At 52.1% G+C, this 24,943-nt stretch overlaps 1 protein-coding gene across 4 annotated transcripts in view; it reads right to left on the bottom strand.

Moving 5' to 3' along the window:
* Positions 1 to 24,943, bottom strand: part of Atp9a (ATPase phospholipid transporting 9A) — a 109,323-nt gene that overhangs the window by 10,315 nt on the left and 74,065 nt on the right. For all 4 annotated transcript variants that reach the window (XM_021182849.2, XM_021182833.2, XM_021182840.2 and 1 more), the window contains exons 14-22: positions 22,762 to 22,974; positions 16,475 to 16,636; positions 9,081 to 9,173; positions 8,400 to 8,483; positions 7,483 to 7,653; positions 4,698 to 4,796; positions 3,973 to 4,062; positions 3,737 to 3,881; positions 2,892 to 2,956 (exon numbers count right to left, since the gene is read on the bottom strand). In XM_021182849.2, the coding sequence (XP_021038508.1) occupies positions 2,892 to 2,956; positions 3,737 to 3,881; positions 3,973 to 4,062; positions 4,698 to 4,796; positions 7,483 to 7,653; positions 8,400 to 8,483; positions 9,081 to 9,173; positions 16,475 to 16,636; positions 22,762 to 22,974 (1,122 nt within the window). The remainder of the gene's footprint in view (positions 1 to 2,891; positions 2,957 to 3,736; positions 3,882 to 3,972; positions 4,063 to 4,697; positions 4,797 to 7,482; positions 7,654 to 8,399; positions 8,484 to 9,080; positions 9,174 to 16,474; positions 16,637 to 22,761; positions 22,975 to 24,943) is intronic.

The following is a 24,943-nucleotide window of genomic DNA, read 5'->3' as shown; positions in this document are numbered from 1 at the left end:
ATCAAACACTCCTCAAAAAAAAAGAAGAAGATGAGAGAAGTGTTTTACATTACAGAAGATTAAAGAGACGCGCGCGCACACTAATAAGGGGAACCCGGGCCTTGATTATTTCCTGGAGCTTCTTTTGTTCTTAAGCTACAAAGACATTTTGGGGACAATCGGGCAAAATGCCCATGAATCATTAGGTCAGCATTACATCTGAGGCCCGGGGCCCGGTGGGTGGGGTAGGAGGGTAGAGCACAGCTGCTGTGCTGATGCAGGGGGATGCTACTTCTTAAGGCTCCTGTGAAGTATTTAACGTGAAATGTGTGCAATCTACTTTCAAAGGGTCCAGAGGGAGAGGGGGTGGACAGGAAGGATCCAGAGGGGGAGAGAGTGGACAGGAAGGGTCCAGAGGGGAGAGAGTGGACAGGAAGGGTCCAGAGGGGGAGAGAGTGGACAGGAAGGGTCCAGAGGGGGAGAGAGTGGACAGGAAGGGTCCAGAGGGGGAGAGAGTGGACAGGAAGGGTCCAGAGGGGGAGAGAGTGGATAGGAAGGGTCCAGAGGGGGAGAGAGTGGACAGAAAGGGTCCAGAGGGGGAGAGAGTGGATAGGAAGGGTCCAGAGGGGGAGAGAGTGGACAGGAAGGGTCCAGAGGGGGAGAGAGTGGACAGGAAGGGTCCAGAGGGGGAGAGAGTGGACAGGAAGGGTCCAGAGGGGGAGAGAGTGGACATGGGGCACCAGAAAGGAAGGGAAGGTTGATGGAGTTCACTGCCAGAGTGCAAATTTCCCCAACAAATGACATTTAAAACTATATATAAGCCGGGCGTGGTGGTGCACGTCTTTAATCTCAGCACTTGGGAGGCAGAGGTAGGTGGATTTCTGAGTTCGAGGCCAGCCTGGTCTACAAAGTGAGTTCCAGGACAGCCAGGGCTACACAGAAAAACTCTGTCTCAAAAAACAAACAAACAAACAAAAAAACCTATATATAATTAGAGAGTGTGTGTGTGTGCATGTGTATATATGTACTTGAGTAGACAGCTATGCATGTCCATGCACATGAACGCGTATGTGTGCCTGTGTGCACATGTGTCTGTGTGTATCTGTGTGTACAGCTACGCATGCCCACGCGCATGCACACTCCCTCCAGTGCAGCACACTAAGCAGCCTGCTTTCTCCCTCTCCGTGGCACTGCAGTGACCCAGGGCCTCAGTGAAGCAGACGCCTGTGGCTTAGGCCACGCTGGTGCTCCAGTGAGTGCTTGGGACCCCCCAGTCTCTGCCCCCCAGTGTTCGAGATGTAAGTGCACCTGAACTTGCTCCGTGTTTTTTTTTGTTTTGTTTTGGTTTTGGTTTTGGTTTTTTCAGACAGGGTTTCTCTGATAGCCCTGGCTGTCCTGGAACTCACTTTGTAGACCAGGCTGGCCTCAAACTCAGAAATCCACCTGCCTCTGCCTCCCGAGTGCTGGGATTAAAGGCGTGTGCCACCAAGCCCGGCTTGCTCCATGTTTTATGTGGGTGCAGGGGATGGGACCCCAGGTCCCCACGCTTGCAGCACAAGCTCTCTCACCCACGAGCCACACTCCCAGGTCAAAAAAGAAAGCTACAGCACTGAGTTTTGCTGAACTGGGACTAAAGCCTTTAAGTCAGGCCCAAGCACCAATCCGCATCGCCCAAGGATGAGTGCTGATGCGGTAAGAAGGATGCTGCCACGGACGGTTCAGAGACGACAGCCTTGATAACAAGCCTGCTCCCGAGCAGAGAGCTGGTGAGGTAAAAGCACCAGGTGAGAGATTTCTGAAACAATAATAATAAATTAGACTGAGGATTAGAAGCGAGAGCTGTCCTGTCTCTGCTGGAGAGAGGAATCTTACATGTAGCAGACAGAAGCGAGCTGCAGGATGGAGGGCGTGGTGTGTCGTTAATTTAAAAGTATACATGAAGATAATATATATGCATGCGTCAAGTATGTGTAGACAGCATCTATGACAAACGCACACGCACCCACAACCAGCACTGCGCGGAAAGTCCTTCTGGGAGGAAGACCACCCAGTGTTACTAGCTGGGTGCGACTAAGAGGCAGGGTGGGCCTACACCTTCAGTTATTTACTTCCACTGAGCTGAGAACTCGCCGCTCTTACACAGTGGAACCCAAAGGAATCATGATGTAAATTTTGACAGAAGGGGAAAAGTTCTATTTGTATCTAGCAATCAATAAAAGGATTCAGAGATTTGTTTTATCTTTAATTGTGTGCCTGTGTGCGTGTGTGTGTGTGTATGTGTGTGTGTGTGTGTGTGTGTGCTTTCGTGGGAGTAGGTATGTGCACAAGACCACATTGCCCTTGAGGGCAGAAGAGGGCTCCGGGTTCCCTGGAGCTAGAATTATGGCGGCTGTGAGTATGAACTGCTAGATCTGGGAACCAAAATGCAGTCCTCTGCTACAGCGGCAGCACACGCTTTAACCATGCCTGAGCTCCTCTCAGGCCCACGCCCCACGCCCCCACGCCTTCCCTGGCCCCCACCTCCTTTTGGGCTTTCTGAGATAGAGTCTTGCTCTGTGAGCTATGGCTGGCTGGAACTGGCCACAACTTTCTCGCCTCTATATCATAAGCACTGGAATTAGAGGCGTGAACCACCGCAGCTCGCTCAATCATGCTTCTTAAACCTACACTTAAGAAATCTGTACAGATTCTAGATATGGGGTCCCCCCCCCCGCCTCCCTCCACCCTAGAACCACAAGCAGACAGCGTGGCAGGACGAGCCTCGGAGAAGCAGGAGGAACTGCAGTTCATGGTCGCCCTCAGCAGCCTGGGATACATGAGACCCCGCTTCAAATAAAAGAATGAAGGAAAACAAGAAGAAAACTGACTAGAAACTTGCGCTATGGAGGCAGAGTGGATGCCCCCACACTCACCTTGCCCTCCACGCCCACGCCGCAGTCAGATTCCTGGATCATGCTGACGTCATTGCCTCCGTCCCCTGTGCAGAACACAGAGGAGAGGTAGAAAATGTGGAGACGTGAGAGGGACAGCTCACACTTGGCATTCTCACAGTGACGATCCAAGACCTGCCTTCCACTGAGTGTGGACTATGTCCCGCACAACGCATCCAGCCACTCTCAAAAGAGATTGTGTGTCGGAGACCAGGTGGCTTGCCAGGGTGAAACGCTAAGCAGTGGCAGTGGCCAGCATCTACAACCACCGCAGGCCCTCATCCCAAGATGATGGCTACTGCCAGTGGTAACCGGCCCACAGGTATCCCCAGGAAGCACTCCCCATATTTTCGTCTTTGCACACTTGGATGAGAAGGCTGCCACTGCCGTTCCCCATCGTGCTGAGGTGCGAATGAAGGCGCAAGCAGGTAAAGGAAGCCACAGGGGATCAGTCAGTGACCATGGGGTTGAGAGGGTTGAACCGGATCTGAACTTCAGCATGGGGCCCGCACCCCCCCTGGAATGCCACGGTCATCTGCTGCATGCAAAGACCCTTCCCTTTTGGCACGTTTGGTCTCCTCTCTCTCGAAGGACGCACTAACAGGAGCAGCAGTGTCTGCAACCAAGTGTCTGCCACCTAAGCCAAGAGGCCCAGGAGTCTGTCTCACAGCAGCAGAACTCAGGCTCCTTGTGAAAAGGAAAGCTCAGAGCATCTACAGGACAGGATGTCACAGGGCAGGGCCTCAGGCAACTGAGTGCCACCACCCAGGCAAGCCTGAAATCTTCCCCGGGCGGGAGGGCTCCTCCTCCCACCCAGGCAAGCTTACCCACTGCACAGGTGAGCTTCCCGGTGCGTTCCTGGAGCAGCCGGACAATCTGGGCCTTCTGGGTCGGGGCACAGCGGCAGCACACCACAGCCGGGCACTGGCAGGCCAGCTCCATGAACTCGTACTCATAGTATTTGAGACAAACCTGGGCAAGAGGTGAGGGTGGGAGCAGGGGGCAGGGTCAGGTGATGGCGCCAACCTCCCTGCAGCCCATAGCCTAAGTGCCCAGCGCTCACCTCCAGGGAGTCTCCAGAGATGACCAGGGCACAGTCATGCTTCCTGCGGAAGGCATTCAGCTCCAGGTGGGCCTCCCCGCGGTTGGTCACCTGAAAGGGGACAGAGGTGGAGAAGGTTCGGCTCTCTGGAAATGGCCAGACAAGATGGGCACTGGCCTCTAAGAGCTGTGTAGACAACACCCTTCCTTCCTGTCACCAGCAATAACTAAAGGATGCTGTGGGCCCTGAAGCCTGTTCATATGATGCCTCTCATCCTTTGCCACTTTCCAAGGACTAAAACCTGCACATAGTCTGATGGGGACAGGAGCCATGAGGACCCCCTGAATTTACTCTCAACCTTGCACCTCGGGGAGACGGAAGCCAGGACATGTCTGTCAGTAAGGAGTTGTGCAACAGAGCCCTGGGGAGTGGCCCTGTATCACCTTTTACCAAGGCTGCTGCTATGGGCTCTGGCCAGCACGCTTGGCTACTGGCAATGCCCAAAGCAGCTCCGGGACCTAACTTTCCTCTGCTCCCCAGAGCACAAAAGGGTCGGAGTTCAAGAGTGCAAGGCTTTGCGTGGTGGAGTCCCACGGCACAAGCTGAAGAGATGCTCACCTGGGTCCCCCAGCCATTCAGTAACCTACACTGCCACCCGAGGCCACCAGTGGCTGCTCCTCATCCCAGGTTACAGGTTACAGGACAAACACAACTTCACCCCACAGGGCCCCAGCACGATGCTTTACCAGTCGGAAAACATGGATGTCTTGGTTTCTGGTCACCAGATGTGCGTTCTTGGCTGTGCACGTGGCTGTCTCCAGCTTGTCCCCTGTTAGCATCCAAACCTGAAATCACAACAGGCAGACAGTCCTGAGGGTTGGCGCTCTGAAGCCAGCCTGTCCCTTGGGGCAGTGAGGCTCACAAGAACACCAAACCTCCTGAGACTCAGTCCCTGTGATCCCCACAGACAGCCTTTGGGGCTGCTGCTAGTAAAACAAAGGCTGACTGTTTGCTGGAGAAAGAGCCAGTTGGAATGCGATGTGGTGGGGCACAACTATAATCCTAGCACTCAGGAGGCTGAGGCAGGAGGACTGCTATGAATTTGGGGCTAGCCTAGGCTACATATTAAGAACACCCACAACCTCAAAACAAACAAAAAACCAATAAAATAAAAGTGAACTATTGGCAGTAGATATATATTGGTAAATGTCTGTAGTCCCAGCAGTCAGGACAGAGGCAGGAGGGTTGTGAATTCGAGACCAACCTGGGCTGCATCTCAAGAGCAAAAAACCTGAAGCGACCGGCTGCCCAGTGGCTGGCTGCCGGAAAGAGAGTGAGCAATAAGGAATGAGCAGAGGGATTAAGTTCTGGCGGACACAGATGGAATTAGCTGTGCCCCACAGAGCCTGTCTCTCACAGGGTGACAGGAGGGATCCAGACAGAGGTAGGTTCCTAAGACCCTGAGGGTCCAGTGCCAGCTGCTTCACCTCATAGACACACTCATGCACACACAGAGACACACACAGAGATACTCACACACACAGACACACACACACAGAGAGACACACACACAGATACACACACAGACACAGACACTCACACACACACAGATACACACTGTGTGAGGCTGGCCTGCCACCCAGTGTCCACTGTTACTGTGGGACCACCGGCTCCTCACCCATCCCTGATCTTTTGAAGATTTAGCTTTATTTATGTGTATGAGTATTTTGCATGTGTGTAGGCCTATGAACTATGAGTGTTTGGTGCCCTTGGAGGCCAGAGGAGGGCACAGAGTCCCCGCGATTGAAGGTAAACTGCCCTATGGTTGCTAGGAGTGGTCAGTGAAGGCTGCAACCCCACATGACAGTGAGCCTATAAGACTACAATGGAGCTGACACTCTCCTGGTACTGAGTGGCACAGGAGCCAGTGTGACGTCAGGACCCAGCACACTCTAATGGGTAGCCAGTGCTACTGAGGTCACACTATTGCCATCAGTCACGTGTGGCACTTACTAACTGACCATGTAAGAGCACAGCGTATGTGCTGCGCTATGCCCCTGCTAGAGCACACTCCTCAACTTCACAGAGAGCTGACTGTGTGGCCAGATGTGGTAGCCTCATCCGTCTGTGCTGTGCCTGCCTGCTGACAGGCTGGGGAGGCAGCTCGGCAGAGCGGTTGCTGTGTTGGCACCACGGAGGAAGCTGAAGATAGCCCTGCATGCCTATAACCACAGTGCTGGGGTCAGGGGAGCAACAGACACAGGAGGGTTACTGGGCCTGCCAGCAGGCAGTCCACCTCCAGGGTCAGCAAGAGAGCCTGTCTCGAGAGAGTACCAAGGGAAGGGGCAGAGGAAAATGCTTCATGCCCTCCTCTGTGTGTACACACCACGGATGCATACACCCACAGCCACACCCAGTCATACACAGACACACACACCACACATACATACCACACACACACATGTGCACCCACAGCCACACCCAGTCATACACAGACACACACACCACACATACATACCATGCACACACATGTGCACCCACACCCACACAGTCATACACAGACACACCCACCACACATACATACCACACACACATGTGCACACAGGCACATATGCATACACATGTGCGAGCACATGCGCACACATACCCCACACTCACATATACACATACCACACACACATGCATATGTACACACATGCGTACACAGACACACATACCACACTCGCGTGAACACATACACACCACACTCACATGTGCATATACACCACACACACACACACACGTGCGAGTACATGCGCACACAAACACACCACACTCATGTGCATATATACACACACAGCACACATGTGCATATACACATACCATGCACACACACTAAAAAGAATGAGAAGGCTACCCTGAGGGCTGGGCTGTGGCTCACTGAGTAGAGAGCTCCCCTAGAGAGACCCCCGAGGTCCATCCCAGGACCACATAAAAAGAGACACACAAGTACAATCCTGGCACACAGGACAAAGTGGGAGGGTCAGGAGTTCGAGGACAGCCTGTGCCAATGTCCTCTGAGCAATGGCCTGGACCTGCAGAATCAAAGTGTGCCTGCTCTCAGGCACTCCCTCAAGAGCTCACTGGTCCTCAGACGCCCTCTACTGGCCCTGCAGGATAGCTGTCTGGATTGTTTCCACCCCAACAGCAGCTGAATACAGAAGTTTGCTCTTATGGGGTGGGCGCCCCTTTCACACTGGGCCAGAGCAACAGTCAGCCACTAGCCAGCCAAGAGAAGCAGTCATGTAAGATGTTCTCCCAAGCCAGGCCATCAGGGGTGGGGTGCTCTGGTCTCCCCGCCCACCTCCCATCTCTTCTTCATTTCTTCGCTTTATCCCAGGCTGGCCCTGAACTTGAGATTCTACCACTGACTTCCATGTGCTGAGAAGCAGGCGTGCAGTACCATGACTGGCCTTCAACCCTCAACGTCTTGCTGAAGATCTTCCCCCTGCTGCCAGCTCTGGCCGAGCTCTGGGTCACTGGCAGCCCTACCTTGATGCCGGCATTACGCAGCGTCTCCAGCGTGGGCCTGACATCAGCCTGCAGCTGGTCCTCCACGCCAGTCAGGCACAGCAGCTCCATCTCCATCTCCAGGCTCTCGATCACCGTGGCCACCTTCAGTGAGCGGTCATGCACACTCAGCTTGGCCTGGACGTAGCGGGCCTGGGGAGTGGAGAGGTGAGGCTGCAGCACACCATGCTGTGCCACCCTGGTCAGCAGGGCCTCTAAGAGGTGACCACTGGTCTCCTGGAGATGACTGACTTCAACCTGACCCACTTACTCCCTTTATCTGGCACTCATTCCTGTCACCTTGTGCCAGGTACCAGAGACACAGGCATTAGCCAGACAAGTTCCTTTCACTGGGGAAATAATCTATAGATGCAGAGAACAGCCAGCAGAGTAGAGGCAGAACGGAGCTCTAACCTGCTTATTTTATAGAAAAGGCTGGCTCCTGGCTCAAATCAGTTACCTCAGCTCTCAGGAAGCTGAGGTGGGAGGAGACCAGGCCAGCCTGGGCTACAAGCAAAATCCTGTCTCAAAAGAGTAATGAGACTGAGACAGACAGACAGAGGCAGGACAGGAGGTAAAGAACAGGTAGGTGATCTACTTCAAACCTTCCTAAAGTAGGTGATGATGAAGGTTATCACCGGAGAGATGAGCGGAAAGTGACAGGGAGTTTGGGAAGGCTTCTTGAAGAGGCAACGTGTGAACATAAAGTGAAGAGGCGGGCCACGAGTGAGCCCCAGGCTGCGCAAATGGCATGCGCAAAGTCCCCGCTCTAACAGGGAAGCTGGTGTGCTCAAAAAGACCAGGAGGCCACCGTGGAAGAGCAAGAAGGTGTGTCCCTGGGAGAGGTGACTAAGGAGGTGGGTCAGGGATGCAAGGCAAAGGTCTCACGAGTCACTTACTTCAAAGTCTTGGTACTGCTCCTCTGTGAGGGACTTCTTGGCTACCACCAGCACACGTAGTCCCTCCCGGGCCATGTTGCCACACTGCAAAGCAGACAGCAACCAGATCAGCGGGGAGCTGTGCTGAGACTCAGGTCTGAGACTGCCCCAGGGAAGCCGAACACTGCTTTCCCCTAGAGCTACAGTCCCCAGAGCCAAGCATCTAGCTGGAACAGCAGAGGGGCAAGCGGGAGGCTGAGCCTCGCACCCGCATGGGCTTCTGTGGCCAGCACAGCATGTTCCAATGCCCAGATCCACGCTGTAAGGTTATATACAAGGACGGACGGCTTGGCGGACAAAACCATGGCTATGCTGCCACTGCTCCTGTGTGCACCCCAAACATGGGAGCCACAGAACAAGCTAAAGCATGGCCCCATGGTTAAGACACCCAGGCCTGCCTGCCGTCCATCTGTGTGCCCCTACTAGCCTTGTGAGCACCTTGTCTGCAGTCCCCCAGAGGAAACTTCATTGCTGAATGGTGGGTGTGAGCCTGCAGCTGAGGGCTCCTCCCTCCAAGGTAGATAGTGCCGTAGCCACAGCTAATAAGCAACCACACAGACCCACCCACTGGCTCCTGCGAGGCTCTGCCTCTGCAGTACAGGGCTCCCGAGACCCTTCTTCAACTCACTGCCCCAGGCTCACCTCCTCCTCCAGCCAGTCGTTGTACTGGACGATGCCAGCCATGACGACGTCTGCTCCCTTCATGTAGAACGTGATTTCCCCCGTGGACTCATCCTGGAAAGAGGCACGGGAAGTGAGGCGCTTGCGGGCAAACACCAGTCCCCAGGCCTCACTTGCTTCCTGTGACAGGCGGTGTGCAGAGCACTTTAAAGAGCCCAGGCCTTTTAAACAGTTTTTGCTTGTTTTTTTTTAATATATATTTTTGATGTATTTATTTTGTATGCACGGTGTTCTGCCTCCATGGATGTCTGAGTACTACATCTATACCTGGTGTCCTTGGAGACCAGAAGAGTGCACCTGGGTCCCCTAGGCCTGGAATCACAGAGGTTTCTGATCTACGTGTGGGTGCTGGGAATTGAACTGGTGTCCTCTGAAAGAGAAGCCGATGTTCTTATTGCTCCAGCATATCTCCAGCCTCCCAGAGCTCTTACACTTGGCCAAAGTTAAACACCATGGGGAGGGTTGGCTCACTCGGGCAAAGGCCACGGAAGGCAGAGGCAAGCTCAGCTGGGAGTACTGGGAATACTGTTAAGTGATAAAGCCAGATCAAAGAGAGCCAAGACTTTGTTTGGGAAGTTGTTGCCATTCCCACCAGAACTACCCACACTCAGAGGCTTGTTTCAATTGTACCCATGCACTGTAAGGCAGTGGCTGACTGTGCTCCATAAACAACAGGGAGACAGTTCAGGGCCCTGCGCACCTCAGCACTGTTTGCATTTGGGGCCACCCTGGGCCTAGCAGGATGGCAGGCAGTGATGGGGCCTCCACCAGCAGCCAGGAGTGACACCCCCCCCCCCGTGATAACCCATATTCTCTCCAAATACTAGGAAGTGTCCTCTGAGGACACACCTGCTTTCCATCCTGAGACTGTCATCCCAGGATGTGTCAGGTCCCATGCCTAGTCATCCTGGGACTCATGTGCCCACAGGCCACAGGCTGGACACCCGCATCACCACAGAGCCCTGCAGGAGGAGCACACCCACAGATAATGGCCTCTCATATTTTGGTTCTCCTGACTCTGAGACCTGAGAGGCATCGAATACTTGGCCTGGTGCCAGCTCTCAAATCAGGAACACTGGGTGAACCATATCTCCTCTCTCTGCCTCAGTTCCTTCGTCTGTCAAGCAGGAAGTGCTGTATGCACAGGAAGTGCTATGTACTGACCACCATGGACGGAGCAAGATCGCATGGAACATGGCATCCACTCCACTGTGGGGGGGAAAAGGCTCAGCTCCCGATTTACAACAGGCAACATGTGACAGACACCACCTCCTGCCACAGCTCTGTGGGTAGGCTGCAGAGAGGCCACAGCTGCTGCCACATATCCCAGAATGCCCAAGGTGGCCACACAATCAAGAACTCGTCTTCGGGTGCCACACCTCAGCAACTGAAGCAGAGACACTGCCTCTGAGGGATGCTGGGGGACCGAAGGCGGGGACACTGGGCATGAAGAGCAGAGTGAGCCAATACTTTGGGCATACATCTTACTACACTGGGAAGCCACAGAGAGATACCTACAAAGCTGCCTCTGACTACAAATTACAGGAGCTCAGGAGATGGCCCCATGGGTAAAGGGCTTGTCACAACCACAAAGACCTGAGAACCGAGTTTGGATCCCCATATATCTCTATCTCTCTATGTTTAGAAAGAGGGAGAGCAGAGGGAGGGGGGAGGAGGAGGGAGAAGCTGGCCATGACATACAGCTGCAGTCCCACACTGGGAAGGCAGGCAGAGATAGCCCTGCCACCTGTCGGCCAGTCCTTCTAAGTGAGTGGATGAGGAGGAGGAGGTCCAAGGTCACTGAGAGAACCTGTCTCAAAAAGCCAGGTAGAGGGCAAGTGAGGCTGATGCTGGACATCAGTCCATGGCCTCCACACAATAGTGCGCGCGCGCGCGCACACACACACACACACACACACACACACAAAGATGTGCTGCCCGAAGTTAACTAAGGGTACAGCTCCTCCTTTAAAAAAAAAATCTTGAGGGCTGGAGAGATGGCTCAGCGGTTAAGAGCACTGACTGCTTTTCCAGAGGTCCCAAGTTCAATTCCCAGCAACCACATGGTAATGGGATTTGATGTCTTCTTCTGGTGTGTCTGAAGACAGCTACAGTGTACTTATAATAAATAAACGGAGGAGGAGGAGGAGGAGGAGGAGGAGGAGGAGGAGAAGGAGAAGGAGAAGAAGAAGAAGAAGAAGAAGAAGAAGAAGAAGAAGAAGAAGAAGAAGAAGAAGAAGAAGAAGAAGAAGAAGAAGATGATGATGATGATGATCTTGGAATGCCTTTAAGCACAGCCCAGCTATCAGGGAGACATGGATTCAATCTTCCCCCGGCCAAGCAGAGGCATCTACATTTTGAGTATGGCCAATTGCATGCTCTGCCCAGGAAGACTAGCCTGCAGGCCAAGAGAACATGAAAGGGGGGTTTTATCCCTTCCCCTTCCTGAGAGTGGTGCTAAATACCACGGCTGCAGGAAAGGTCACCCCCACCCAGCTTCCTTTACCAGAGGGGCTCCGGCCAGCTCCATCTTTCCGTCCAATATAAACATGCTAGCCATTATCTCCTCTGTGAGTCATTCCCTCCCACCCAGTTCATGCCCGGTTTACCGTGTTCCCATACTAGGGTGAGATGATACCATAAACAGACAGAGATGGGCTGGTTGAGTCCTGTTGCCCTGTCCCCTTGTAGTCTATCTGACACCTGACTACAGGGAGCTGAATAGGATGCATTGTACAATGTGGGACACACAGTTCCTTCTGAGAGATGTGCAGAGAAGTCCTGGCTTCCTTGATCTTACATGACCCCTCAGGAGGCATGCTCTCAGACAGACAAGGAGGAAAGGGGGACTGTGGGAACAGGCTGTGAGCACGCGGTGAGCTTACTCAAATGTCACTAGAGCGAGACACACTGAGCTGGGCAAGCAAGCGTGGTGTGGTCGGTACAAAGAAGCCACCCCAGAGCTGGAAATGGAGGAACAGACAGGCAGGGGCGGGAAATACCAAAGCTGATGAGTCTGACCCCTAGAACCCACACGGTGGGAAGAGCGAACCAATGCCCTCAAACTATCCTCTCACCTTCACACGTGCACCGTGCAGTTTTAAAGGGATCAGCATTCACAGTTAATAATCTAAAACACACAGGCTGAAGAGACGGCGCCAAGGCAAAGAGCACTGGCTGCTCTTACAGAGGTCCCTGGTTCAGTTCCCACACAGTGGCTCACAACCCTCTGTAACTCCAGTCCCAGGGAATCCAACGCCCTCTTATAAGCTCCAAGGGAGCCAGGCATGTTGTGTCCGTTACATCCTTACAAGCAACACACTCTTACGTATAGAATAAAATAAGTAAAATCTTTTTTAAAAATGGAAAAGACCTAGAACAGACATGCATGCATGCAATTAAAAAAAAAAAATCAAAAGAAGTAAATGAAAAAATCTTCCTCCATCAGAATTCCATGTAGACATTAAAATCAGCAAAAGGTGCCTTAATGGCATAATAAAACTTCGACTGTGTGTGTACACACACATAGACACACACACACACACACGTAAGGAGTAGGCAAGCTAGCCTGAGATAAAGTTAGAGGCTACGTTTATTAAATGCATACGAATAGTTATACTCATAGGCTTAGGAAAAAGACTGACATGAAGGCCCTTGGTATGGTGAATTGCTGGCCCCCAGCTCATGGCAATCCTCCTGCCCTCGTCTCTGAAGTGCGAGGACTGCTGGTGTGAATCATACCTGTCTTGATTTCCCTTCCTATAAGACCCTTAACTGTTGTTGAAGAAGCTCTTCTTCTTCATCATCATCACCACCACCACCACCACCATCATCATCTAGGCAGGGGGAGGGGCGTTCTATCCTGAAGTAAAAGCAGACCTGGGAAGCCAAGTGGACTCTGTACCTTGCGTGGGAAGACATAGCCACCGCTCACAAAGTATGATACATGTCTGGAAACAAGATTCCGTCACAGCTAAAGGAAGGGCGGTATGTGCGGCTCCGTTTATTCTCAGAGTGGGACACTGGGGACTATCTGATGATTCAACACTCAAATGACCTCAGCAGAGTCCGTGGCCCTTAGAACTTGAAAAATACTGTCTGGAACCAAGTGAGAGTGACTGTGGACGGCGATGACTAACTCCGGGAAACACCCACCCGGGGGACTCAGTCACTGATAGCTTTGAGCCCAGCTGTGTCCTGGGGACCCAAGGGTCAGCCCCTAGGAAGAGCTGCAGCTGTGTGGGAGGGAGCTGCCCTGCCTGACATTTACCAACGACATGTGTCCCGCAGGGTCATAAAGTCCCAACTGGCATCTGGGATCTAAGTCAGCTCAGACAGGATGTTTTGGAGCACACCACAGCCTGTCATTGGGTCTGCAGAGAAGTGGTTCACAGAACCACTGCCATCGTCCCTGGATGGAGGAGGCAGCCCTGTCCCCAGCCCCCTGGAGATGTGCTGGACCCACAACTCACTCTTGTCAAGAGAGGAAGGCTAACGGGATGGCCTGTCTCCTCTGAGGCTGGTTAATGATTGCGGCTTCCAGCTTCTTCACACTCCCACTAAGGTGAAGCCCGCTGACAGGATGCTAACCCAGGGAGAGACCCACGGAGCAGTAGCTGAGGGTGGCCTCCGTGTAACTGTCTGCCCCGTCATGCAGCCCACTGAAGCTGTGGGGTAAGTGAGCCTTGTCCCAAGAGGCCAGCCTTTGAGACACTGAACCAAGCTGTACCCAGATTCCTGGTCCACAGACGCTGTTAGACAACACAAGCCTTGTGCTTTTAATTCACCTGTGGGGCAATCTAGTAGCATGCATAGTTATACAGCGCCCCAGCACAGACCTAGGGCCATGCCTTCCCATCCACGTCTTCTAAGCCCCAGCAGCCTGGGGCTGCACTCTGACCCATGACCTCCCTGTGTGAACTCAGGGGCTCTTCTTCAGGCTTTCCATACCTCGGTTTCCTCCTCTGTTGCACAAATCACACAACTAACTTGTAAGCTTACGGTAAACAGACTCCAGCCAGTTTATGCCAATCCCAGAGGCCAGCCCCACCACCACACCGCACCAGACCTGCCTGGCTGCTACCGATGACTGTTGCTGGTGGTCCCCTCGCCATGGCCACCTCACTGTTAGAACCACCCTGATGGCCACCACTCCTGCTGGATGCTGATGGATGCACCTGCCCCTGCCTTCCTTGCACAGGGTCTGCAAGCGCACACCACCACACCCAGCCTTTTCACATGAGTTCTGGGGATCAAACGCAGGTCTTGCACAGCAAGCACTTCACCTACTGAGGCAGCCCCCAGCCCCCGAGCTTCAGAATTCTTTGTGCATCAACAAAACACCATGAGCAGAAGATTCCACACTTGACTCAGCATGTAGTTAAAATGACCCTAAAAAGCGGTGTCTAAAATCACCTGAAGGCTGCTGCGTGTAGTAAGTGTAGGTGGATTTCGTGTTAATATTTGAGGATCGTCCCTAAGCTGGCGCAATATCAAACGCAAATGTTCCATGCTGGTCATGGATATTCTGAAGAAAGGATAGTTAACCCATACAGACAAACAATGAAATGCTACACAGCCACAAAAGGAAAGAGTGGGGTACACGATAAAATAAACGCGCCATGAAACCTGTTGCGAAGGAGGAAGCGAAAGGCCACATACTACACAATTCCTTTTATGGAAGTGTCCAAAACGGGGAAACCCCCAGGGGCAGGACGCAGACCGGTGGGAGCAAGGGGGTAGGAGGAGTGAGGTGGCTTGACAGTTGCAGGGTTTAATTATTTTTTAAAGATTTATTTATTTTTATCTGTGTGGCTGTTTTGCCAACATGTTTGTCTGTACAACATATGCATGCAGTGTGCTCAGAGGCCAGAAGAGGGCGCTGGATCCCTGGAACTGAAATTACTGATGTAGAGAGCCACCAAGTGGGTGCTGGGAGCTGAACTTAGGGACTCTGGAAGAGCAGACAGTGCTCTCAAACTGAGCAAGCCCTCCAATCTTTTCTTCTCTTTCTTTCCTTCTTTCTTTCCTTCTTGCTTTCTTCCTTTCTTTCAAAAAGATTTATTTTTATTTATATGAGTACACTGTAGCTGTCTTCAGACACACCAGAAGAGAACATTGGACCCCATTATAAATGGTTTTGAACCACCATGTGGTTGCTGGGAATTAAACTCAGGACCTCTGGAAAAGCAGTCAGTGCTCTTAACCATTTCTTAAACTTTTTTCTGTTTTGTTTTGTTTTGTTTTTTCAGACAGAGTTTCTCTGTGTAGCCCTGGCTGTCCTGGAACTCAGAAATCCGCCTGCCTCTGCCTCCCAAGTGCTGGGATTAAAGACATGTGCCACCACTGCCCCAGCTATAATCATATTTTCATTGAATATTCTGTGTGTGTACAGACTCAGGAGCCTGTGGAACACTATATATTCAAACTATAGCAAATGGTTATGGTTAAATGGTTATGGTTTTAATGGTTATTTTATGTTTGTGATTTTTTTTTCTCGCACCTGTTATTTGGAGGCAGGGTCTCACCCTGAATGACACAGGCTGGCCTTGAACTTACAGTGACCTCCTGCTTCAGCCTTACAAGCACTGAGCCGCAGATGTGAGCCTGACTCTGAGTTCTATCTATGAAATACAGGAGGCAGGCTGGAGGGACAGCTCCCGCTCTTTCCAGAGAACCTGAGTTCAGAGAGGAGAGGGGGAGAGGGAGGGGGAGGGAAGAGGGGAAAGAGAGGAGAGATAGGGACTGGGAGTTTGGCTTGTTTAGTATGTGCAAGACGCTAAACTTCCCACATAGCAAAATACAGAGAGAGAGAAAGGAAAGGAAAATGGTGAGGACCAGCAAGCTGGCCCAACAGGTTAAGGGGCTTGCTGCTAAGTCTGACAGTGTGACCCTGAGTCCTGGGATCCTCACGGGAGGAAAGACAACTCCTGCAAGTTGTCCTCTGACTGTTACACACACACACACACACACACACACACAGTATGTTCTTCCCTGACTCCTGCTCATATCCGCTGAATAAGTTTACAATGCAGTTTTTTTTCTGACTGGGAATGAGAAATCTCTCACTGAGAGCCCCTGATGATAGCATGCTTAATGCTTCAAAGCCAGGCGCGCCCCGGGGTGCGGGCTGAGCTGCCGTGTCCACCGGAAGAGCTCATTTTCCTCCTGCGCAGGGACTCAAACTCCCTCACCCATCTGGGTGTTAGTAATGAAGCCCCAGAAGGACCTACGGCCCGCTGACACCCACTTGCACACTCAGTGGAAGAGGCCCCAGCAGGACCTACGGCCCGCTGACACCCACTCGCACACTCAGTGGAAGAGGCCGCTGTGGGGCGGGAGAGGGCCGGACTCACCCGCACGATGATGCCCATCCGCTTGCTCTCATAGGTGAACGGGAAGACTTGCAGGATGGTGAGATTCAGGACCTGGTCACCAGGGGTCCTCAGCTGCATGGAGGACTGGTCTCGACCCACCAGCGTCAGTCCCACACTTTCTGTCCACTGGACCAGAGCCACCTGGAAACAACAGCATGGAAGGTCAGACACCCCGCACGTGAACACGGAAGAAGGAGGGAAGATGGGGACAGAAGGGACTCATCTGGTCTGGCAGATACTGCCCTGTACCCCGTCACCACACAGTTATCTCTGGAAGGCTTTGCATCAAGCCTGCTACCCATGTGGCGAGAAAGGGCAGGGCGCAAGGGGCTCTTCACCCTGGCTGTCTTTGGCTGGGTACACTGTCCATTAGGCATGCTCTAGTCTCTAGTGGGTGATTCTGCACCACTCCCCGAGTGGAAAGGAGGGAAGATTTTTGAAAGGAGCTTACAACAGCTTTCGGAGCATTTGTGGCTGTCCCGACTTGGAAGGAGATACTACTGGCAGCCTGGAGGTACAGCCCAGGGACCCCTATGGTGATTCCATGCATAGCACAGCCCCCCAAGGACAGAGCCAGGGAGACTGGCCCACCAGCCAGGAACAGAGACTCCCAAAATTTCATGGGACTGCCCACAAGTGATGGAGAAGCTCCAAGGACCAGGCCAGGAGGCAACCTGTATCCTGTCTGGGTCAAAGATCCAGGGGGGGGGGGGGGCTGGTGAGATGGCTCAGTGGGTAAGAGCACCTGACTGCTCTTCCAAAGGTTCAAAGTTCAAATCCCAGCAACCACATGGTGGCTCACAACCACCCGTAATGAGATCTGATGCCCTCTTCTGGTACTTCTGAAGACAGCTACAGTGTATTACATTAAATAAATAAATGAATAAATAAATCTTTAAAAAAACAAATAATACTGTCCACATTTAAGTTAGAGCATTTATATTATAAAAAGAAAAAAAAAAAAAAAAAGATCCAGGGGATGTGACTCCTGGAGGATCATTTGGTCTCCCCGGCCTCAGGCAGGCCAGACCCACCTTCACAGACTCATAGGAGGCCTACGGGACAATGCCAAGCCCAAGCCCCTCCTGAATCACCCAAGTCTGCGTCACTGGGACCACTGCATGATTAGAAAGCTGATGGTCTCTGTGGCTGGGAAATGTCCCTTCCCGGGGATGTGGACGGCACAGGCGGGGTGAAGGTGAGAATGAGGACTTTCTAGGCAACCCACAAGGTAGCGGCAGCCTGGGTCTGAGCTCTGCTGACACTGGAGGCTTTAGAGTGAGGGGAGGAACCAGCTACCAAGGAAGGTATACCATATGGCTATTCTCAGCTGTCAACATCTGGAATTAGCTAAAGCCCAAGCGGCGGGGCACAACTGTGAGGAATTCATTCATTCATTCATTCATTCATTCATTCAGGTTTTTGAAACAAGGCCTATGTAGCCCTGGCTGTCCTAGAACTCACTCTGTAGACCAGGCTGGCTTCAAACTCATGGAGATCCACCTGTCTCTGTCTCCTAAATGCTGTGGTTAAAGGTGTGTGCTACCACCGCCTGGCTTTGAGATTTTTTTTTTCTTAATTAAGTCATTTGAAATGGGAAGACTCACTTCTAATCTGGGCCTTCTGAGGTGGGAAGATCCACCTTTAATCTAGGCCACACCTTCTGCTGGCAGCCAATATAAAGCACATGGAAGAAATAAGCTCTTTGCCTGCTTGCCTTTGCTCTTGATGGCAAAGTCCATTCCTTCCTGCGTTAAAGCCTACAACTTCAGGATTCCAGTATCTACTGAAGGCCAGCTGAGATCTGCAGCCTTGTGGGCGGAACGATCACTGCGTTCCTGGACCTTCAGCGGGTAGACAGCCAGTTGGGCTAAATGGACAGAAGGGAGCCTGCAAGCCGTTCTAATTAATCCCCCTCATATATAAATGTCTCCAGTTCTGCTCCTGGAGAACCCTGACTCTATGTACAGCCTGAAGGAAGCACACTGGTGACGGGATCCGACGGGAGCCCTGCGGCTGCGCTACAGTCTCATCTGATGTCTGAGACCTGTCAGACACCTGTCTGACCTGCAGAACCAGGCTGACACACTTCCACAATAAAACTTCTCACAACCACTTACCTGCTGGCAAGACACATGCAACAAGGCAAAGGGCTTTCCAGGGCTGGAGGTGGCTCGGTTGACAGAGTGTGGGCCCCCGAGTGCACAAAGCCTTGGCCCAGCATGATCGGGGGCGGGGGCCGTCAGAGATGACACAAGGCCAACCTCAGGGGGCTCCCAGTTCTGCTTCAGCCAGGCCTGCTCCACACTGCCTGGGTGTCACCCTGGCTGACCCTGTTAGCCCCGAGGTGGATCATGCTGAACACATCAAGTCTGAGGTCCACTTCTACCTCCTCAGAGCCTCTACAAACAAGGAATTTCAAGCAAGTGGGTTCTCAATTTGCAAGACCCTATCTTCAGGGATGGTGAGGAACGCCTCAGTGGTTAAGAGAACTTGGTCCAGGTTCGAATCCCGGCACTGACATTGCAGCTCAGGCCCATCTGTAACTCCAGCTCCAGGAGGATAATGAAGCCCTCTTCCAGCCTTCTTGGGCATCAGACACACGTGTGCATGATGCGGACATACACGCAGACAAACACCCACACACATTAAGCTTTTATTAAGAGAATTTAATCCTATCTTTAGACACCTTGATTTGGGTGTCTAATCCAAATCAGATGTCAGATCTTTAACTGACTTGAAATCAGCAAGAAGTCACTCTTATGAGCCGACCCTGTTTTGTTTTCAGTCAGCCAGGATTATAAAGCTTTCAACTTGGAACAGTGAAGATACAGATACACTTTCACTATTTTATTTTATTTTGTTATTTTATTTTATTTTATTTTATTTTGAGACAGGGTCTTATGTAGTTCAGGCTAGCTTCAAACAGCCGACGATAGCCTTGGACTCCTGATCCCATTGCTTCCAGCTCCCAACTGCCGGGATTATAGGCTTGCACCATTATATTTGGTTTATGTAGTACTGGGGGCAGAACCCAGGGCCTTGTGCATGCAAGGCAGACACCCTACCTATTGGACCACACTGCCAGCCCTCATTCTCAGCTTTCAAAGGTGAGTCTTTGAAAATCCCTCACTGAGCGTTATCACCTGGGTACAGAGATCCATCAGTGCTGAAACCTGAACCCCAGTGCAGTGGGCTCTGGAGGTGAGGTGGGGACTGAGAGAGGGAGAATGGCTCTCTGCTATGGGAGACAGTGAAAACAGTCTGGTAGAAACCAGAAAGGGAAGCCCTCCAGGCACCAAAGCTGCCAGCACCCTGACCTCCAATCACAGCCTCTAGAACCCTGAGAAGTGAGTTTCTGTTGTTCACAAGGTGACCGGTCTGTGATACTGTGCTACAGGCTAAGACACTGACACTCGATCATTTTCTCTAACTTTTTTTTTTAATTTAAAAGTGACAAATCAGTAAAGAGCCATACAAAATGACCCTGCCCTGTGTGTGTGTGCATGCATGCGTGTCTGTGTGCGTGTGTGCATGTGCATGTGAGTGCATGTGCATGTTACACTTGGGTGCTTATGGAGGGATGGGGTGTGGCTCCTTTGATAGTGTTGAAACACTGCACATAAAGCCCTGGGCTCCATCTCCAGCAGCGGATAAAACAGACCATGCTGACGCACACCGATCCCAGGACTTGGAGGTAGAGACAGGAGGATCAGAAATTCAAGACCTTCCTCAGCTACACAGCAAGTCTGTGTCTAGCCTGGGCTACATGAGACCCTGTCTCAGGAAAAGAAAAAAATTCTCCACAGTGGCAGTTCTCAATCCTGTGGGCCAAGACCCTCATAAGACCACTGGAAAGCTGAGTTGCTTACATTGTGATTTTATAACAGTGACAAAATTATAGTTATGGGGGGTGAAGTAACTGTTTAGGAGGCCCCACAGCCTGAGGAACTGGATTGAAGGGTCGCAGGGTGAGGCAGGCAGGCAGAGAGCCAGGGCTCTGGAGTGCCAGCTGGAAGGGCCTCTGGGGCGCACTTGCTGCCCTCCGGGCTGATGACCTGGTGGGAGGTGCATAGACCTACTTTAAGATTTATTTACTTTATGTGTGAGTACAACTGTCGCTGCCTTCAGACACACTAGGTCCCATCACAGGTGTTTGTGAGCCACCATGCCGTTGCTGGGAATTAAACTCAGGACCTCGGGAGGAACAGTCAGTGCCCTTAACCGCTGAGCCATCTCACCATCTCATCATCCCACCCCCACCCCCAAACACACTTTTAATTACATAAGTGCAAATCCCGACACCCTGGTGGGCGGGAACGAGAGATTTGAGACTTACTTCCTCCCCTGGAAGGGTGTCTCAATCAAACCCAGAGCTAGCTGATGAGGCCCCATCCATCCCTAGGATAGTAGCACAGCTCCAGCATCTCCTGACTCTGCCCTCCTAGGCCGGATTATCGGTGAGCCTGCAGGGCTGCCTTGCCCACCCTGTATTTACATGGGCTCTGGGAATCTGAACTCTGGACTTCTTGCTTGTGTGGCAAGCCCTTGACCCAGTGAGCCACCTCCCAAGGGATACCCTCATTTTCTCTCTCTCCTTCCCCTCCCTTTCCTTCTCGCCACCCCTACCCCACCCCCACCCCCCAGTGAGTTTGAGGCCACCCTGATCTATAAAATGAGTTTCCGGACAGCCAGGGCCACACAGTGCTTGCTCCTTCCCCGCACCCCCAGGGTTGCCACAGATGCCGAAATAAAGAAGAAAAAAAAAACCTGCAGAGCTGGGAGGTAAACGTGAAAGATGGACTATTTCCTTTTCCTAGTTATGGGATTTCCAGCAGAGGGCAGGGAGAGGCCCTGAACTCTGAGGCTGTGATCCACAGCTGACCATGAGTGGACAACAAATTTAGGAATCCCTGCTTCTGCAACAGGGAGAATCCCCTGTGCCGAGCAGAGATTGCTCCAGCCTGCTCCCCTGTGCCCTACAAGCTGACCTTGGGATGCTACGAGGCTTCCTTGATAGCCTTCCTCCTGTCTCGTGGCATGTTTATATAAACACTCGGATCATCTGTGTAGAAGCCTCTAGAGCCGTTTAGAAGGCAGATCTACATAACATTAACAGTGGCTACAGCCTTTGTGAACTATGGCTTATTCTCCTAGCTATATTATGCTAATGATACGAGCTGCATTTAAAAATTAAGTTATTTTTTTAAAAGAGGGTTTAAGGGGGCCGGTGAGGTAGCCCTAAGTGCTCCAGCCTGGTGATCTGAGTCCAATCTCTAGAATCCACTGAGGAGAAGAACTGTTCCCAGAAGTTGTCTTTTGAGCTCCACATGTAACACCACAGTCAATGCTCTCACATGTATACACACAAAATATTATATACATATATATGTGTGTGTGTGTGTGTACACACACACACACACACACACACACATATGAATGAAGCTGACAAGACAGTTTGGCAGATAAAGGTGCGTGCTGCCGATGCCAACAACCCGAGTCTCGGTCCCAGAACCCATGCGGTAGAAGAAAGGAATTAACCCTTGGAAGCCGTCCTCTAAAGCCACGCAGGCTCTGTGGCACACGTAATAACAAACACATATAAGTAAGTAAATGCAATAAAGATTTCTCTTAGTATTAGATTCTCCCAGACTGCGGAGGACAAGAAAAAGAAATCCCTTTTGTTGTTTTTAGTCAAAGATCAGAAACTTGGAGAAACAAGACGATGGGAATCCCGCTCAGAAGAACAGATGACGGACGAGATCGCCTCAGAACACCCTCCCATGGCCCTAAAACAGACACAGTGACCCTGCATAGAGGAAGCTGGCAGGTTGGACCCGACGCTTCCACAGCTGGCAGAGCAGGCACACCGTGCCGAGCATCAGTATCTCAAAGTCCAACGTCATCACACGCTCACACATGGTCCTGATCCCCAGTCACAAACTACCAAGAACAAACTACCATCCTGAAAGGGAGATATCCCGGTTTCCCTTGACCTATGGCTTAGAAAAGGCGTTCACGGTGCTATATCCTAGCCGTGTGGGTCACCGAGCCCTGGTACCTTGAGGCCACACCAACCTCATGCTATATGAGACACTGTCCACAAAACCAAAAACCGTTGCTGTGATCAGAAGTCAAGTCTTGTGGGCATGAGGGGAGGGAATTGAGAAGGCCAGGCCCAGAGCAAACGTGGACAGTCAGGGTCCCACAGAGCAGTGGTGGAGGAAGTGGTGTGGCTAAGACCCTTCCTTCCCAGCCAGGGTTACCTCATCTGGGCTGGATGCCTGGTACACTCGGCAGGAGTCCTCAAACTGCTTCTCAGCCTCAGCCTGGTCCGTCACACCATTGGACTCGTACACGGGTGTCACGTTGTGGCAGAGTGCAATGGCCTTCACAGCCTCGTGGACACGACTGCTCATGGTCCTCCGTACCTTGGTGGTGACCGTGGGGCCCTTCTGAGCTGGTGGATCCTGGGATTGCTATGGAGAGGAGCAGAGACACAAGGGGTCTGGACATGTTACGGTAACGGTGGTGAGTGTCTCCCTCCTGCTGTTCAGCACGTACGACTCTGGGCTTATCCCCGCTTGGGACCATGGGTTCAATCCCCAATACAAAACAACAGAGCAACCAAGGAAGGTGGGAATCAATTGAGGGAGATGCTGACATCACCACACACCCATCCCATGGCTCAGCAGTCAGTCCTCTCTCTCAGTGCTGGGCCCATCAGACCAGCCAAGGCCGATCTCCTCAGGCCGATCTTCCCTCTCTGCTCCACTCACTGCCTCGGAGCCTTTGCCCTTCCCATACCCTCTGTCTGCAATCCTGCTCCCTCCGGAATTCTGCAAGAGTGGCTTGCCCGGTCTCACCACACACATCTCCATTTTCAGGTAAACTCAGAGAATCCCTTTAAGCCCCTAACGCTCTCAGCCCCCTTCTCTCCTCACAGCAGGTAAGGCTTGCCATTCCCCTGTGCCTTGATGCCTTCGTCACCTAAACCTGGCTGTTCTCCTGGCAACCTTCCTTCTCCCCACTGGCCCCAAGGACAAAGGCTGTCAGTGTGGGTGAATCATCACGCCATCCTGTTGCCAGCAGCCAGGGCTGGCAGGAGAGGAGTTCCCGAAGGAGTGAGAAAATCAACTATCTCCCTGTGCTCGGAGCTAAGGCACAATTCACGGAGTCTGCCCAGCACGCACAGAGCCCTCAGCTCCATCCCCACCGTCCCATAAAGTACGGCAGGACACACCTGTCTTCCCATCACTGGAGGAGAGGTAGGAGGATCGGAAGTTCAAGGAGGCTAGCCTGGGCTACCCTAGACCCAATCTCAGTTAATAACAAGCATACAAGCAATCCCTGAAGTAGGGGCTGGGGCAGTTCTCAGCATGGTGTTTTTCTCCATTTCTAAGAAAACTAACTACCAAGGCCCAGCAAGATGGCTCAGTGGGTCAAGGTGCTTGATCCCCAGGACCTACGGAGAGCAGAGAACTGACTCCTGAAGGCTGTCCTCTGACCTCCACACGTGCACCCTGGCACATGTACACACACGCATGTACACCACACACAAATAGATATTAACTCAGTGGAGTCAAGCAGCTCAGAGTCGCCATTCTGGACAAAGGGTTGCCTGTAACAGCTAAACGGGAATCCCTTGATTCCTTGCTCCACTGAGAGCATGTGCACCCAGCAGGACAAAAGCCATGTGAGACTTTACCTCGCATGGTGCTTAACACACATGACACACGGTTGGCCCAAACCAAGAACAGATGGCCTGGGAAACAAGAAGGTGATATTTACTTAAATGTTAATACTATTTTTAGTAGGGGCTATTAGAGTCCTTGGATAATTAAGACAATTACTAAATTACTCTGGTCACTGTGTGCACAAGCTGGGCTCTGGCTTCCTGCTCTGTTAACCTCTAGTGTCAAGAGCACACCAGTTGCACTTCCAGGTCAAAGGGCAAAACATGGTAGCAATAATTAGAGCAAGGGATCAGGACTCCAGCTTCTACGGCTCATTAGCCGAGTGCTTTTAATTATGAAGATTTTTAACTTTAAAACTATGCAGAGGACCGAAGGCTTACAGAGACACTCCCCCTGCTGGAGATGGCACTCTACCAATCTGTAATTTACCTTCTAGTAAATGCCTGTCACTATGCCACCAAGCCATGCTTTCCTTCTTACCCACACCCCTCGGAACCTGGACTGGTGCGTGACTGCAGATCGGAGTCAACAACAAAGCCTCCCGAGAGGCAACTGCCAGGGCTGGAGAGTGTGAACGGCTGAGGCCGGCGAGAGCTCCAGGGACAACTTCTGGAGCATCAGATTTCAAGGTGCCAGGCTAACTCAGGCCAGCTCAGGCGGGGCAGCAATGGAACACTCAAGCCAGAGCTTCTGCTACTGTCTGGGACAGGGGCTGCCCACCGGCTGTGGGGGCTGCGCTCTGGGAGAAACT

This window comes from Mus caroli, unplaced genomic scaffold (genome assembly GCF_978045245.1).
Source record: "Mus caroli unplaced genomic scaffold, Mus_caroli_1 scaffold_2, whole genome shotgun sequence".
Classification (NCBI taxonomy): Eukaryota; Metazoa; Chordata; class Mammalia; order Rodentia; family Muridae; genus Mus; species Mus caroli.
The sequence above is the reverse complement of the archived record's forward strand: the minus strand, read 5'-3'. Positions and strand labels throughout refer to the sequence as shown.